Source organism: Carcharodon carcharias, chromosome 12 (genome assembly GCF_017639515.1).
Source record: "Carcharodon carcharias isolate sCarCar2 chromosome 12, sCarCar2.pri, whole genome shotgun sequence".
Taxonomy (NCBI): domain Eukaryota; kingdom Metazoa; phylum Chordata; class Chondrichthyes; order Lamniformes; family Lamnidae; genus Carcharodon; species Carcharodon carcharias.
Genome location: NC_054478.1, coordinates 51,061,229 through 51,075,928, shown reverse-complemented (window position 1 = coordinate 51,075,928; position 14,700 = coordinate 51,061,229). Strand labels below are relative to the sequence as shown.

General features: G+C 41.9%; 1 protein-coding gene across 7 annotated transcripts in view; it reads left to right on the top strand.

Annotated features, from left to right (window-relative positions):
- LOC121285020 (solute carrier family 35 member F5-like) overlaps positions 1-14,700 on the top strand; it is a 147,510-nt gene that overhangs the window by 27,092 nt on the left and 105,718 nt on the right. For all 7 annotated transcript variants that reach the window (XM_041201105.1, XM_041201100.1, XM_041201103.1 and 4 more), the window contains 2 exons: positions 5,454-5,588; positions 5,895-5,957. In XM_041201105.1, the coding sequence (XP_041057039.1) occupies positions 5,508-5,588; positions 5,895-5,957 (144 nt within the window). In that variant the 5' untranslated portion in view covers positions 5,454-5,507. The remainder of the gene's footprint in view (positions 1-5,453; positions 5,589-5,894; positions 5,958-14,700) is intronic.

Sequence of the window (14,700 nt, the reverse complement as noted above, 5' to 3'; positions counted from 1 at the left end):
GAGAATGGGCAAAGAAGTGGCAGATGAAATACAACGTGGGCAAGTGTGAGGTCATGCACCTTGGTAGGAAGAATAGAGGCATAGACTATTTTCTAAATGGGGAGAGAATTCAGAAATCTGGAGTGCAAAGGGATATGGGAGTCCTAGTCCAGGATTCTCTTAAGGTTAACTTGCAGGTCGAGTCAGTAGTTAGGAAGGCAAATGCAATGTTGGCATTTATTTCGAGAGGACTAGAACATAAAAGCAGGGATGTGCTGCTGAGGCTTTATAAGGCTCTGGTCAGACCACATTTAGAATATTATGAGCAATTTTGGGCCCTGTATCTCAGGAAGGATGTTCTGGCCCTGGAGAGGGTCCAGAGGAGGTTCACGAGAACGATCCCAGGAATGAAAGGCTTAACATATGAGGAACGTTTGAGGACTCTGGGTCTCTACTTGATGGAGTTTAGAAGGATGAGAGGAGATCTGAGTGAAAACTTACAGAATACTGAAAGGCCTGGATAGAGTGGATGTGGGGAAGATGTTTCCATTAGTAGGAGAGACCAGCACCCGAGGGCACAGCCTCAGAGTAAAGGCAAGACCTTTTAGAACAGAGATGAGGAGAAGCTTCTTTAGCCAGAGAGTGGTGAATCTTTGGAATTCATTGCCACAGAAGGCTGTGGAGGCCAGGTCATTGAGTGTAATTAAGACCGAGATAGATAGGTTCTTGATTGGTAAGGGGATCAAAGGTTACGGGGAGAAGGTGGGAGAATGGGGTTGAGAAACTTATCAGCCATGATTGAATGGCAGAGCAGACTCGATGGGCCGAATGGCCTAATTTCTGCTCCTATGTCTTATGGTCTTAATGTCTAATGTTGAAAGTTGCCCAGCTATGTCCTGTGCACAAAATGCAGGACAAATCCAAGCCGGCCAATTACTGCCTCGTTAATCTACTCTCGATCACCAGTAAACTGATGGAAGGAGTCATGAACAGTGTTATTAAGCGGCACTTGCTTTGCAATAACCTGCTCACTGACACCCAGTTTGGGTTCTGCCAGGGCCACTCAGCTCCCGACTGCATTACAGCCTTGGTTCAAACATGGGCAAGAGAGCTGAACTCCAGAGGTGAGCTGAGAGTGACTGGCGTTGACACCAAGGCCGCATTTGACAGTGTGTGGAATCCAGAAGCCCTATCAAAAAAACGAGAGTCAATGGGAATCAGGGGGAAATTGCTTTGCTGGTTGTAGTCATATGTAGCCTATCCTCCTATAAAAGAAGAGGATTGTGCTTATTGGAGATCAATCATCCCAGTTCCAGAACATCACTGCAGGAATTCCTCAGGGTAGATCCTAGGCCCAACCATCCTCAGCCGCTTGGTCAATGACCTTCCTTCCATCATAAGGTCAGAAGTGGGAATGTTGATTGATGATTGCACAATGTTCAGCACCATTTGTTTCTTCTCAGATACTGAAGCAGTTAATGTCCAAATGCAGCAAAGACCTGGAAAATATCCGAATTTTAATTTTTAAAAAAAGGGTAGGCAGGAAGGAAAATGAGGTGCCATATCTTTGTTAGTAAAGGAAGAGATCAGTGCTAGTGAGGAGTGATATAAGCACTGGAGAGCAAGACGTAAAGTCAGTCTGGGTAGAAATAAGAAATAGCAAGGGAAAGAAGTCCCTGGTGGGAGTAATCTACAGGTCCCCAAACAATCGTTCAGCAGTAGGGCACAGCATAAACCAGGAAATATTGGGAGCATATAAGAAAGGCACGGCAATAATCATGGGTGATTTTAATATGCATATAGACTAAACTAATCAAATTGGCAAGGGTAGCCGCGAGGGAGAGTTCATAGAGTGCATTAGAGATTTGTTTCTTGGAGCAATATGTTGTGGAACCAACCAGGGAACAGGCTATTCTGGATTTGGTTTTGTGTAAGGAAATGGGATTAATTAATGATCTCATAGTAAAGGATCCTCTAGGGAAGACTGATCATAGCATGCTAGAATTTCAAGTTCAGTTTGAGAGCAAGAAACTTGAGTCCCACACTAGTGTTCTGGAGTTAAACAAAGGTATGAGGGCATGAGGCATAAGGGCAGATTTCGCCCTAGTGGACTGGGCCGGAAGACTACAATGTAGGACAGTCGATGAACAGTGGCAAATATTTGAGATATTCAATTCCTCCCAAGTAAAATATATTCCAAAGAGGAAGAAAGATGGTTAGAGGGGAAAAAAACATCCATGGCTAAGCAAAGAAGTTAAAGGTAACAAAGGCAAAAAATAAGGCATGCCAAATTGCAAAGGTCAGTGTCAGGCTGGAAAATTAGGAAACTTTTAAAGATCAAGGAAGGGTTACTAAAAAAAAAAGCAAAGGTAAATTATGAAAAAAAACTAGCGCAAAATGTAAAAACTGATAGCAAAAGCTTCAAGTATATAAAAGGAAAGAGTAGCTAAAGTGAATGTTGGTTCCTGATTAGAGGTTGAGACTGGGGAGTTAATAGTGGGGAAAGCAGAAATGGCAGAGACGCTTAATCAATATTTTGAATCCGTTTTCACAGTGGAGGACACTAGTACCACCCCAATAGTAACAGGTAGTGCAGAGGGTATAGAGAAGGAGGAACTTAGAACAATCACTATCACTAGAGAAAAAGTACTGAGCAAACTCATTAAAGGGTGATAAGTCCCCAGGACCTGATGGCCTACATCCCAGGGTCTTAAAGGAAACGGCAGCGGAGATAGTGGATGCATTGGCTATAATATTCTAAAATTCCTTGGATTCTGGAAAGGTTCCAGTGGATTGGAAAAATGCTAATATAACACCCTTATTCAAAAAGGGGCAGGCGGGGGTGGTGGGAGGGCAGAGGCATAAAATAGGAAACTATAAACCTGTTAGCTTAACCTCTGTCATTGGGAAACTGTTGGAATCCATTATTAAGGAATTAGGAATGGGGCATTTGGAAAGTCAAAATGCAATCCATCAGAGTCAGCATGGTTTTAAGAAGAGTAAATCATGTTTGACTAATTTGCTAGAGTTCTTTGAAGATGTGACAAGCAAAGTGGATAATGGGGATCCTGTAGGTGTACTATATTTGGACTTCCAGAAGGTCTTTGATAAGGTGCCACACCAAAGATTAATACACAAGATATGATCATATGGAGTTAGGGGTAATATATTAACTTGGATAGAGGATTAGCTAACCAACAGAAAGCAGAGAGTCGAGATACATGGGTGTTTTTCTGGATGACAAGCTGTAACTAGTGGGGTGCCACAGGGTTCGGTCCTTGGACATCAACTATTTACAATCTGTGTTAATGACTTGGATTCAGGGATAGAAGGTGCTATAGCTAAATTTTCAGGTGACACTAAAATAGGTGGGAAAGTAAGTTGCAATGAAGAAGTAAGAAATTTGCAAATGGATATGGACAGGTTAGGAGAATGGGCCAAAATTTGGCAGATGGAGTTTAACGTGGGTAAGTGTGAGGTTACCCATTTTGGTCAGAAGAATAAAAAGGCAACTTATTATTTAAATGGAGAGAAACTTCAGAATGCTTCAGTGCAGAGGGATCTGGGTGTCCTCGTGCATGAATCGCTGAAAGCTAGTATGCAGATAATAAGGAAGGCAAATGGAATTTTGTCATTTATTGCTAAAGGAATAAAGTATAAAACTAGAGAAGTATTGTTGCAACTGTACTAGGGATTGGTGAGACTGCACCTGGAGTACTGTGCAGAGTTTTGACCCCCTTACTTGAGGAAGGATGTAGTTGCATTGGAGGCAGTTCAGAGGAGGTTCACTAGATTGATTCCAGAGGTGCGGGGCTTGTCTTATTAGGAGAGATTGAGCAGTTTGGGCCTATACTTGCTAGAGTTTAGAAGGATGAGAGGAGATCTAATTGAGGTATAAGATGCTAAAGGGGACAGACAAAGCAGACGTGGAGTGGATATTTCCCCTTGTAGAACAAGAGGCCATAGTTTTAAGCTAAGAGGTGGTAGATTTAAATCAGAATTGAGGAGGAATTACTTTTCTCAAAGGATCGTGAATCTGTGGAATTCACTACCTCAGAGAGCAGTGGGTGCCAGGACACTGAATAAATTTGAGGAGATAAACAGATTTTTAATTAGTAATGGGTTGAAAGGTTATGGGGAGAGGGTGGGAAATTGGAGTTGAGGTCGAAATGAGATCAACCATGATTATATTGAATGGCAGGGCAGGCTCGAGGGGCTGAATTGCCTACTCCTGCTCCTAGTTCTTATGAAAAAAGAGGCAAGTAACATTTGTGCCACGCAAGTGGCGGGCAATGACCATCTCCAACAAGAGAATTTAACCGTCACCCCTTGACTTTCAATAGCATTACCATCGTAGAATTCCCCTTGTATCAACATCCTAGGGGAGGAGGTTACCATTGACCAGAAACTGAACTGGACAAAAGAGCAGGCCAGAGGCTAGGAATTCTGCATTGAGTAACTTATCTCCTGATTCCCCACAGGCTCTCCACCATCTCCAAGGCACAAGTCAGTAATGTGATGGAATAGTCTCCACTTGCCTGGATGACTGCAACTCCAACAATACTCAAAATGCTTGACACCGTCCAGGACAAAGCAGCCGTTTGATTTGGCACCCCATCCATGAACGTTCACTCCTTCCACTACCGACGCACAGTGGCAGCAGTGTGTACCATCTACAAGATGCACTGCAGCAACACATCAAGTTTCCTTTGACAGCACCTTCCCAACTCATAACCACTATTATCTAAACAAGGACAGGAGACACCACTTTTAAGTTCCCCTCCAAGCCACTCACCATCCAGACTTGGAAATATATCACCACTCCTTCACTGTTGCTGGATCAAAATCCTGGAACCCCCTCCCTAACAGCACTGTGGGTGTACCTACAGCTCATGGACTGCAGCGGTTCAAGATGACAGCTCACCACCACAATCTCAAGGCTCATTAGGGATGGGCAATAAATGCTGACCGAGCCAGTGACTCCCACATCCCATGAATGAATAAAATCAGATCAAAGGGAATCATCATTCTGTGTGTTTCTGAAGAGGTTATGTGTGTTCCCCTGTTTCACTTTTCACTCAACCATTTTTTTCCCCCCATGTAAACATGTGTTATGTGAAGTTGTCAGTATATAGATGATTTTAGATTCATTTTACGGTACTATAGCTTACAGTACTATAGCTTAGAATTTAACTAAGCTATAATAAGCAGAGCATAAAACAATTTTTTTTTTGTAAAATTATCAATTGCAATATAGCATTGTAGCACCGGCAAATGGACTCAGCAAAAGTGATTACAGATTATTGAATGTGCAAGATATATTTTGTTGCTTTAAACATTAAGCATTTTAATACACTGTGCTCTTTGGGGAAAGGGTTCATGGGTTTGGATAACAGATAAAACCCTTAAGGTGACATCCAATCAAAAAACTATTTATTGCATTTGTAAGTTTTAAAACTTTTTCTTCTTTTCAGTATATATTTAAAAAGTATGAGAAACCCTTCTTCAGTACATTTGCCAAAACATCTATGTTTGTGCTTTACCTCATTGGATTCCTTGTTTGGAAGCCCTGGCGGGAGCAGTGTACTAATGGAAGACATGTTGCATTGGTAAGTAGGCCTCTTTGATATGGGAAAATAAAGTGTAACTGCCCTTATATGCAGAACTATTAATTACAGTAAGAAATTATATTTTGTGTACAATCACTACAGATTTATTTTAGTGCAGGTGTGCATGTCTACTTTTAATATAAAAGTTTGTGTAATTTGTGGCTTTCGGTAAATATCCAATCCAAACTATGCTTATACAGGAATTTGTGATTAATTACTATTAACTTTAGCAGATTAAAGACAACTTTATCAATATGGTTAGCTGTTTCCTGGTGCTTCCTTATTAAGCTTTTCAATCTTTTTAAGTTTGCAGATGCTGAAAACTATCTTGCAACTTGTACTACAGACAGTAGTGTAAATGATTCCTTGGTGAGTATTCAGTGTTATAAGTTACCTTGCATGTATACTGTTAATTCATATATCAAAGCTTTCATTCAAATAGTTTGGTAATTGCCTTCAGTTGTTAGTAATGTAGGAGCATATGAGCAGACTTTAAACAGTTCATTGGGCCTTCCAATTTTGAGCCCTATCCTTACGGTCTCAAATGGGCTAACCTTGCAGTGAATTTTTTCGGAAAAACAAATTTCATCCTTTTATGCTACCTGATTGTGCTGGTCCATGGAAGATTTTTACCTTTATAATACTGCAAGTCATTTTGAGCCAAAACATGAACATGAATTTTGCCCTTGACGGGCGGGCGGGCAGCCGATCACCGCTGCCAAAATGGGCCCTGCCACCGTTTTAAGTGACACCCAATGGGAAGTGCTATGCACTTCCTGTATAGGCAGGAGGAGATTCCCCAAATGCGAATGGGTGCTCTTTCATGCATGCGTGTGAAAGAGCACACATCTCCCTGAGGCTAGGTGTTGCCTGGAGATCGCTGAAAGATTTTCAAAGTTTAAAAATAGAAAAATAAAAATATCATTATGACAATGTCACACGAGATGGGACATGTTAATAAAGCGCACAAAAACTTTATTAAACTTTTTTAAAACCGACATGAAACTTCATCCCACCGGTGGATGAGGTTTCATGTTTTTTCAGAAGCCCACTGAGGCTCCTGGCCTGCCTGCCAATCTTAAGGTTGGATGGGCAGGTCCTTTAATTGTTTTAATTATCCTGTCAATGGCCTCAATTGTCCCCCCGCCTTCCTGAACATTTAAATGGGGCGGGATGATGTCAGGAATGCCCCCGCGACGTCATCCCGTGTCAGCAAGCAGGCCCCACCCCCTTCTCACCAATGGAAAAATTCAGCACCATTATTTTCATTTCAGAGAACCAGCACAATTTCAGGTGCAATTTTTACCCAGATTGCTGATTGATGGAATGGAAACTCTATCCCCACTTAATGGTTATAGTGATCATGTGTACATGCATACAAAGGGAGGGATCTGAGGGTGTAGATGTACAAGTCACTAAAAGTAGTAAAGCAGGTTAATAGGACAATAAAAAAAAAGCAAACAAAGCACTGCAGCTCATTATTAGATGAGCAGAATCCCAAATCAGATAAACAATGTAAGATTTATATAGAACCTTGGTCAGGTTACAATAGGAATGTTGTGAACAGTTCTGCTCTCCGTACTATAAAAAGGATGGAGAGGCACTTGAGAAGGTGCAAAAAAAGTTTTACTCGGATGATACCTAATCTTTTACATCATCTTTAAGATTGTGAAAGGGTTTGAAAGGGTAGAGATAGGGAAGATATTTCCACTCATGAGTGAGACCAGAAGTAGGGGTCATGAATAAAAGACACTCATCACTAAATTCAGTAGGGAATTCAGGAGAAGCTTCTTGATCCAGGGAGTGGTTAGCATGCAAAACTTACCACATGGAGTACTTGAGACAAATCGCCTAGGTGCATTTAAGGGGAAGCTAGATAAGCAATCAAAAAAAATAATCAACGGATATGTTGATGTGGTTAGATGAAGAATGGTAAGAGAGGGCCAAGTAGCCTGTTTCTGTGCTGTAAATACTTTGTGGTATTTATCGTTAGTTAATGGGCCATAACTTCCTCAGTGGCAATCAACATCAGATTGCTCCTCCGTGCCCAATTACCTGCGTGGATTTTCTTTCATGCCTATCTCGCCTGACCTTCCGACTCAGGCCAGGCGAGCTCCAGGTAGCCCAGTGTCACAGTCCAGCTCCATCAGATTGAAGAAGGACAAGACCCATTTTTCACAAACTGCCATAAACCAGGTAAGTTTAAAGGTCCCATTGAATTGACAGGCCAGGGAGAAGGCATGTCTCTAAGGTAATTGGATAGGAATTGGGGGGTTGGGAGGGGTTTGGAGGTTGGGCGAGTGGCGTTAGCCGGAGCTCGGAGGGGGCGGGGAGCGGCATTGGCTGGAGCTCAGGGGTGAGGGAGGGTGGGGGGGAACGTTGTTGGCCGGAGCTTTGGGAGGCGGGGGGGGGGGTGAGTGGGGGAGTCTGAGCTCGAGGGGGGTGGGGGTTGTTGGAGCTCCGGGGGGTGGTGTGCAAGGGTTGGGGTGTGGGTCTTCATTGGGGTGTTGGACAGAGGTCGGTGGGCGGGGAGGTTGTTGCTGATCTTAGATGGGTGGGAGTTGGGGGAGTTCAAACCTCTGTTGCGTTGTAGTCGGGGATCTGGCAGGAGCTCAGGGATGTGTGTGGGGGTGCAGGCAGGGTAGTCCCATGGGGTGGTGGGAGTCCCAAGGGGAGGGGATCAGTCTGGGTCTTTACAATAGTTACCCAGAAGTTAGAAGAAGTCTTTATTCTTCTGATGTTTCTGAGTAACTATTTGTGTAACAAGGCTGGAATCATCTGAAGTTTGAAATTCAAATTGCATTTTCGGATGATTCCCATGCAGGGCAATTGCCCAGAGGAAGTTTGCATTTCTGTGCAATTGCCACGCAAACACTTGCCTATGAACTTCCGAAGGGGATTCCCCAGCACACCTTTGGGGTACTCCCCCAAATCCGCACTGGTAAGTTACAACCCGATGTCTTGGCCTCAAAACTGAAACTTGTAGTTTCCTAAACCAGGATTTTAATCCTCATGCCTGATGAGAAGGGAGCTTGTGGGGACTGGGGTCAAATAGGGTCAGAGTAATTACTTCCCCATTGACACTGCACACTTGGCAGTCATGATTTTACTCCCAATTTTTGGGAAGCATTTGAGGCCCTCGCTGCAAGCCATCATCAGCCTCATAAATAAACAAACTTTAGGGTAATTTGTACTCTGATCTGATTTGATATGGGCTGTGTGATGATTCCAAGCAAAAGGGACCAAGCAATGTAAGTTTCTTCAAAAATGTGTGGAAATTGCAGCAGGAGTGATCCTCCTTGGGGTCTGCTCTGCCCCCTTGCATCAACCATGAGCACCTCTCAGTCCACCCAATGACTTGGTGCCAGTGATGATTCTCGTGGGTCCCTGGCAGTGGGATCCAGCCACCCAGTTTTCATATTATTCTGACTGGCTTCAAGTGGGAGACGGTTCCTGGATAGTAATGAAACCCAGAGGTTAAGATGGCCTCTTCTGTCCGGCAGAGCTACAAAAGCTTGTTGTTTGCTATGGCTCCAGAAAGCTGCACTTAACCCCTAACTAAAATAGAAGTTCTAATGCTCATTTGAGTTTCCAGATTAAAATAGATTGATGAAGGTAGTATGGATGCTGCAGTAGTGCATTGGAATTCCAGCATGTAACATCAGAGAGATGTAACACGTGTTTGAAGCTATGATATCCCTACTGGGTTCTGGAGAAGGGTCGTATTGGACTCGAAACATTAACTCTGTTTCTCTCTCCACAGTTGCTGCCGGACTTGCTGAGTTTTTTCAACACTTTTTTTCAGATCTCCAGCATTTGCTGTACAATCGCTAGGGAAAAGGTACTGGGAAAACTATTAGAACTAAAGGCTGACAAGAACCTGGACCTCATGGCCTGCATTCCATGGTCTTAAAAGAAGTGGCTGCAGATAGAGCAGATGCATTGGTTTTGATCTTCCAAAATTCCCCAGATTCTGGAAAGGTCCCAGTAGATTAGAAAATCACAGATGTGACTCCTTTATTCAAGTAAGGAGGGAGACAGAAAGCAAAAAATTGTAGGCCAGTTAGCCCAGCACCTGTCATATGGAAAGTGCTAGCATCCATTATTAAGGAGGTAATACCAGGACATTTAGAAAATCATAATACAATCAGGCAGAATCAACATGGTTTTGTAAAAGGGAAACCATGTTTGACATTTATGAGAGTTCTTTGGAGTCACATGTGCTGTGGATAAAGGGGAACCGATGGATGTGGTGTACTTGGATTTCTAAAAGATATCCAATAAGGTACATATGAACATACGAATTAGGAGCAGGAGTAGGCCTTTGATGTGGCACTGTCAAATTCCTTCTGGAAATCTAAGTACAGTGCATCCACCGGTTCCCCTTTATCCACAGCACATGAAACTCCTTCAAAGAACTCCAATAAATTGGTTAAACATGATTTCCCTTTTACAAAACCATGTTGATGCTGCCTGATTGTCTTGAGATTTTCTAAATGCACTGCCATAACATCTTTAGTAATAGCTTCTAACATTTTCCCTATGACAAATGTTAGTAGGTTAACTGGCCTATAGTTTGCTGCTTTCTATCTCCCTCCCTTTTTGAATAAAGGAGTTATATTTGCTATTTCCTAATCTTAATACAACCTTACCTAAATCTAGGGAATTTTGGAAATTTGAAACCAGTTCATCAACTATCTCACTAGGCACTTCTTTTAAGACCTTAGGGTGAAGTCCATCTGCACTTGGGGATTTGTCAGCACACAGCCCCAATAACTTGCTCAATACCACCTCCCTGCTGATTGCAATTTTTGCAAGTTCCTCCCTCCCTTCCATCTCCTGATTCACAGCTATTTCTGGGATGTTACTTGTGTCCTCTATGTTGGAGACCAAAGCAAAATACCTGTTTAACTCATCCTCCATTTCCCTACTTTCTATTATCAATTCCCCAGACCCACTTTCTATAGGACCAACGATCACTTTGTTAAGTTTTCTTATTTAAATATCCATAGCTAGCTTTCCCTCACTTTCATTTTTCCTTCCTTAATAATCTTTTTGTCATTCTTTATTGTTCTTTATATTTTTTCCAATCTTCTGACCTACCTCCCATCTTTGTGTAATTATATGCTTTTTCTTTAAGTTTGATACTGTCTTTAACTTTTTTAGTTAACCATGGATGGGTGGGCCCTCCACTTGGAATTTTTCTCGCATTGAATGTATTTATTGTGTATTCCAAAATATCCTTTTAAATGTCTGCCACTGAACTTCTGTTGACCTATCCCTTAACCTCATTTGCCAGTTCACTTTAGCTAGCTCTGCTTTCATGCCTTCATAATTGCCATTATTTAAGTTTAAAATACTCGCCTTGGACGCACTCGTATCTCCCTCAAAATGAATGTAAAATTCAATCATATTATGATTGCCGCTACCCAGGGTTGCCTTCACTAGGAGGTTGTTAATTAATCCTGTCTAGTATAGCCTGCTTTTTGGTTGGCTCCAGAATGTGCTGTTCTAAGAAACTATCCCAAAAACATTCTATGAACTCCTCATCTACTCTACCTTTGCCCATCTGATTTTTCCAGTCTATGTGCAGATTAAAATCCCCCATGATTATTGCTATACCTTTCTGTCAATCTCCCATTATTTCTTCTTTTATACTCTGTCCTACTGTGTAGTTACAATTAGGGGGCCTGTACACCACTCCCACAAGTGACTTCTTGCCTTTATCATTCCTCATCTGAACCCAAACTGCTTCTACAACCTGGTTTCCAAAACTAAGGTCATCCCTCTCCAACATGCTAATACCATCATTAATTAACAGAGCCGTCCCGCCACCTTTTTCTAACTTCCTGTCCTTCCTACATGTCACATACCTTTCAATATTCAGGTCCCAATCTATGTCATACTGTAGCCATGTCTCTATAATGGCTATCAAATCGTACTTATTTATTTCTGTTTGCATTATCAGTTCATCAGTTTTGTTTCGAATGCTACGTACATTTAGATACAGAATCTTTAGTTTTGTTCTTTTATTATTTTCATAGTGTCTAGCCTTATTTGCCGATTTACTTTTTCCATATCTTTTCCCACTCACTCAACCTATCTATATTCATCTGCAAACTCCTAATGTCCTCTTCACAACATACTTTCCTACCTAGCTTTGTGTAATCTGCAAATTTAGCTACCATGTCTTCACTCTCCTCATCTAAGTCATTGATGTAAGTCATAAAAAGTCGAGGCCCCAGTATAGACTCCTGTGGGACTCCACTCATCACATCCTGCCAATCAGAGAAATACCCATTTATGCATAATCTCTACTTTCTGCCAGTCAATCTTCTATTCATGCTAATATGTTACCCACTACACCATGCGCTTTTATTTTTTGTAATAATCTTTGATGTGGCACCTTATCAAATGCCTTCTGGAAATCCAAGTATAATACATCTACAGGCGCAGGTTACTCATTGAAAAAACTCCAATAAATTGGTTAAACATGATTTTCCTTTCACAAAACTATGCTGACTCTTCCCAATTGGCTTGAGCTCTTCTAAATGTCCAGCTACAACCTCCTTAATGATCGATTCTAATAACTTGCTCATAACAGACGTCAAGCTAACTGGCCTATAGTTTCCTGTTTTCTGCCTCCCTCCCTTCTTGAATAGAGGGGTAATATTTGCTACTTTCCAATCTGATGGAACCTTTCCAGAATCTAGTGAATTTTGGAAAATTAAAACCAGCACATCAACTACCTCATTAGCCACCTCTTAAGACCCTAGGATGTAGTCCATCAGGACCCAGAGACTTACCTGCCTGCAGCTCCATCAATTTGCTCAGTACCATTGCTCTTGTCAATTCAATTTCACCAAGTTCCTTTCCCCTGTTCACCTCCTGATTTGCAGCTATTACTGGAATGATTTTTGTATCCTCTGTAGTGAACACAAGCAAAATATTTATTGTGAACACAGAAGCAAAATATTTGTTCATTTCTTCCACCATTTCCATATTATCAACTATTAACTCCCCACTGTCCCTCTCTAGAGGACCAACACTCACTTTACTTACTCTTTTCCTTTTTAAATACCTGTAGAAACACTTGCTATCCATTTTACATTTCTAGCTAGCTTCCTCTCGTACTCTAATTTCTTTCTCCTGATTAACCTTTTAGCCATTCTCTGCCGTTCTTTATATTCTGCCCAATCATCTGTTCCGCCACTCATTTTTGAGGAGTTGTATGCTTTTGCCTTAAGTTTGATGCTTTCCTTAACAGCTCTAGTTAACCATGGATCGTGGGTCCTCCCCTTAGAATTTTTATTTGTATTCGGAATGTACTTATTCTGAATGCTCTGAAATATCCCCTTAGATATCTGCCACTGCTTTTCTATTGATCCATCCTCTAGCATAGTTTCCCAGTTCACTTCAGCTGCTCAGCTTTCATCCCCACATAGTTGCTCTTATTTAAGTTTAAGATACTAGTCTAAGACTTGCTGTTCTCCCTTTGAAACTAGATATAAAATTCAGTCATATTGCGGTGGCTGCTACCAAGGGGTACCTTTACTCTGAGGTCATTAATTAATCCTGTCACATTACATAATACCAAGTCTAATTTAACCTGCTCTCTGGTTAGTTCCCGAAAGTATCTTAGAGCAGCACAATCTCAGAAGCATTCTAGGAATTCCTTATCCAGGCTACTACTGTCATTCTGATTTTTCCAGTTTATGTGTAGATTAAAATCATCCATGATTATTGTTGTCCCCTTGTCACAAACACACAATATTTTCTCTTGAATATTTTGTCCTATTCCTATTTGTAACATCTAGTCTTGATTGTTGATGTATTCTTATGACTTCTCGCTCTGCCCTTCTCTGACCCTCATTTCTCATACTACTGTTCTGCTGTCCTGTCTTGACTCTACACCTTGAATTGCTACCTCTACCCAAGCTTGATCCCTCACCCATCTTGTTTATAGTTTAAAGCCCTCTCTATTTCCCTAGTTACGCAATTTGCAAGGACACTCGCCCCAGCATGGTTCAGGTGTAAACTGTCCCAAAGGTACAGCCCCCATTTTCCCCAGTACTGATGCCAGTGCCCCACAAACCGGAACCCACTTCTCCACCTACCTTTGAGCCGCACATTCATCTCTCATCTTATTTGCCCTGTGCCAATTTGCACGTGACTCAGTTAATAATCTAGAGATTATTGCCTTTGAGGTTCTGCTTTTTAATTTGGTACCTAGCTCCTCATATTGAATTTGCAGAACCTATTTCCTAGTTCTACCCATGTCGTTGGTACCTATATGGACCAGGGCAACTTAATCCTCCCCTTCCCACTGCAAATTTTTCTCCCTGAGCAGATATCCCAAACCCTGGCACCGGGCAGGTAACATAGCCGTTTGAACTCTCTCTTTGCTGCAGAGAACAGTATCAATCCCCCTTACTATACTATCCCATACTACCACTATATTCCTTTTGCTCATCTCACTTGAGTTTCCTGTACCACAGTGCCATGGCCAGCCAGCTCATCCATTTTGCAGACTTCGCTTTCATCTACACAGATTGTGAGCACTCCTCTGAGGCTCCTCTACTACTGTCTGTTCAGTCCCATTACCTGCCTCACTGACAGTCACATCCTCCTGTCCCTCACTGCTTACCAAAACAGATGACCCTCTTCTAAGAGTTGTGACGGTCTTCTGGAACAAAGTATCCAGGTAATTCTCTCCCTCCCTTAAGTTGCGCAGTGTCTTCATTTTGGCTTCCAGATTAATAATCCTGATCCGGAATTCCTCAGGCTGCTTACACTTCCTGCAAACGTGTTTGTCATGGATTGCTTTGACGCCCAAAAGAACTCACATCTCTTAGCTGCAACATAAAACCTGCCCCACCATTCTAACTTATGTTATTTAATTTACTTTAATTACTTTCTTCCTATGTATGCTACAATTTACTGTGTTTATTGAATGCTAGTACCACTGACAACTAAGGCTATATGCTTCTTAACAACAAGATATGTCTTCTCACTCTTTTATCCTGTGTCTCCGCTGCTCTCCTCACGCTCTTTTATCCTCTTTGATTTACCACATCTTCCTAACTTTGATCCCTTGCCCCATTATTTAGAT